Source organism: Vigna angularis, chromosome 7 (genome assembly GCF_016808095.1).
Source record: "Vigna angularis cultivar LongXiaoDou No.4 chromosome 7, ASM1680809v1, whole genome shotgun sequence".
Lineage (NCBI taxonomy): Eukaryota > Viridiplantae > Streptophyta > Magnoliopsida > Fabales > Fabaceae > Vigna > Vigna angularis.
Window position 1 is genome coordinate 6,560,057 of NC_068976.1, and position 2,659 is coordinate 6,562,715.

Below are 2,659 nucleotides of genomic sequence, written 5' to 3' on the forward strand. Positions count from 1 at the left end.
CCCCGTTTGCCAACATAGCCAATTGGGAAAAACTCCCATTCTAGTGCTTCACAGCCTCTTCTTGCTCTGCGATGTGATCTTCCATTCGCTTTACCAAGGCTTGATGCCTTTCTTCAAACTCCATCGACCTCCACCGTTCCTCTTGTTCCTCAATATATTCCTCCATTTGTTTTATCAGAGTTCGATGCTCTTCTTCTGCTTCTGCTAGCTTCCAACGCTCCTGGTTCATATCCGCCTCAAACGAAATGGTCATCTCTTTCATCTCATGCCCCGCTTTTTCTACCTGAACCTGCGCTTCTCTTAGTCTTTTCAAGGCTTCTCACTTATCTCTTTTGGCTTCTTCGTAGAGGTGCTTCCACTGTTTTCCCTCTTCTAACGCCGCATTCTTCTCATTCACTCTCATGGCCAACTCTTTGCTTGCGGCTGCGAGATCTTGCTTCAATCGGAATGTATAATCTCTCTCGGCCTTCTGATTTCTGATAATTTCTTCATAGGCCAGTGCTTTTTCTTCTTTGTCATTCCTCATATCAATAAAATCGTTGCGCGCAGTTTGTAATTCCTTTCCCAACCTAGCATTCCTCTCCCTCAATTTTTCCACTTTTACCTTCAATTCTTTCATCTCTTCACTCTCTAGGTCTCGGGAGGGCTCTTCATTAACCGGCTGATCACTGATTGGCTTGAAAGGCAATTTGATTTCCTTCACCCTCTCTAGGATCCATGTATGATAACTAACTTTGCTGTCCACCACTCCCAGCCTTAGATCCTTTTCCGCTTGCACAACGCTTTTCCAAGCACTTCTAATTTTCCTCAACGTTTCAGTGAAGTGTCCATCCTCATAATAGATGAACAATGTTGTGAGGTAGTCCGGTAAAGGTGCCCCCTTCATGGGATGTCCGAATTGCCTTTGAACCAAAACAGGGTTATAATTGATGCAATATCGGGTACCTATGAGGGGTACATTGGGAAAGCTACCACAATGATGGATAGAGGGCTTAATCGCAAGCCAAGGAAGACGCCACTTTACTTTTCCTCCATTCAAACCAGCAAAGAATTGGGCCCACTCATTTCCTCCTTTGTCTTTAAGCCCCTGGTGTGACGGATCTTCCGATGAACACCTGACATCAACTGACCCCTTACATACACGCGCAGTCATCCATGCATATAGCGCCGGCAAACAACAAAGAATTTTCTTCCCTTTTCTCTCATGGCAAAAACTCATGGTCCCATAAACATCAGCAAGGACTGCAGTCACAGGATTGTCCGATCTCGTCTTTCTCGCCACGAAGACATCTATTGCGGTATAATCCACAAAGTCTTCTATTTTGGGGAATAAAACAATGCCGTACACGGTGAGAGCTAGCACATCCATAAAAGTCTCCCACTCTTCCTTATCAGCCAGATGTTGTAGGTACTGTTCCAAATATCCTTGTGTCAGTCCACGTACTTGATTCCTTGTTACCAACCTGTCTTCAAGTTCCTTGAGAGGTACTTTCATTATGGCGGCAATGGTAGGGATGGAGGTGTGATGCTCTGAATGCTGATACGGAGTGGTACCCTCTAATGGCAATCCCAGGATGTGCTCAAACTCCTCTATAGTTGGCGCCAACTGAAAATCTTGGAAGGTGAAGCACCTTAGTGGAGAGTCGTAATATTGTGCTAGGGCTGTGATAGCAGGCAACTGTACCTCAACTTCCATTAGGCCCAACAAGTCTCCATACTTCTTCTTGAAAACTTCTCTTTTTATGGTCTTTAGTCGTTTGCCTAAGCTTATCAGCCCTGTCAGATTTCCCCCATGAATCCTCAGGCGAGGCTTCTTTCTTAAAATGATAGAATCGGTCTGTTGTGTGGCACCAGATCTTGTATCAACTTCCATCTTGTAGGACCTCAAGTGAACACCTGTGATTTCCCCTAAAACCAACACGTCACCAAATGATGTATGAACATGATGCATGAAAATATAATGAAGTAAAACAATATGATGAACAAAAAATGCATGTATGGTATGAGAATGCAAAGTCATTATTTTTGAAAAAGAACAAACAGTGTGAGAGTTACAGGTATATACATTTCTCCCTTTGTGCCCTAATAGAGGTTCAACGCTTTGGAGTTCAAGGTCAAGTATATGCAATCTCACAAGGATGGTACCCTGAACCTAAAGATCAATGGTCACTAGAGCTATGGCCCCCTTCATAGCATCTCCACAACAGTCGAGTAATCAACTAGGTGTGAAGACACAAATGAAGAAAACAAACTCTAGTTGGGGTTCTCACGATAGCCAAACAGGAAGTATGTCCCAAGTGGCACCGCTACACAACCCCTCTATTTCTAAGTTGCACTCAGACCCGGGTATAGGGTCCCACTCATGATATGTATAAAGTGTGTGTGTGAAGGGAGAATGCAATTGTACACCTCAAACCCTCACCTGCAAAACAACCAGAAGATTCCCAGGCAGATATAACATGTTTTCTACCCTAAGATTCAATATCCAACAAACAAATTTATTCACATGCAATTATTCAAATATCAAAGATAGATAAAGAAAAAAGGAAGCAAAACATATAGAAAAACCACATTGAATTCGCGCATATAGTTAAATGGCTTGACTCTCTAAAAAAAAATCCCCAGTGGAGTCGCCATCTGTCGCAACCGGAATCGCGAC

General features: G+C 43.3%; 1 protein-coding gene across 1 annotated transcript; it reads right to left on the reverse strand.

Annotated features, from left to right (window-relative positions):
* Positions 1–319: 319 nt before the first annotated feature.
* LOC108336922 (uncharacterized) lies at positions 320–1,873 on the reverse strand. The gene has a single exon (XM_017573365.2). The coding sequence runs from the start codon at positions 1,871–1,873 to the stop codon at positions 320–322; it is 1,554 nt and encodes a 517-aa protein (XP_017428854.2).
* Between the last annotated feature and the right edge of the window lie 786 nt (positions 1,874–2,659).

Excerpts from the sequence above, each read along its gene's own strand:
- LOC108336922 (XM_017573365.2), bottom strand. The coding sequence starts at position 1,873 with ATGGAAGTTGATACAAGATCTGGTGCCACACAACAGACCGATTCTATC.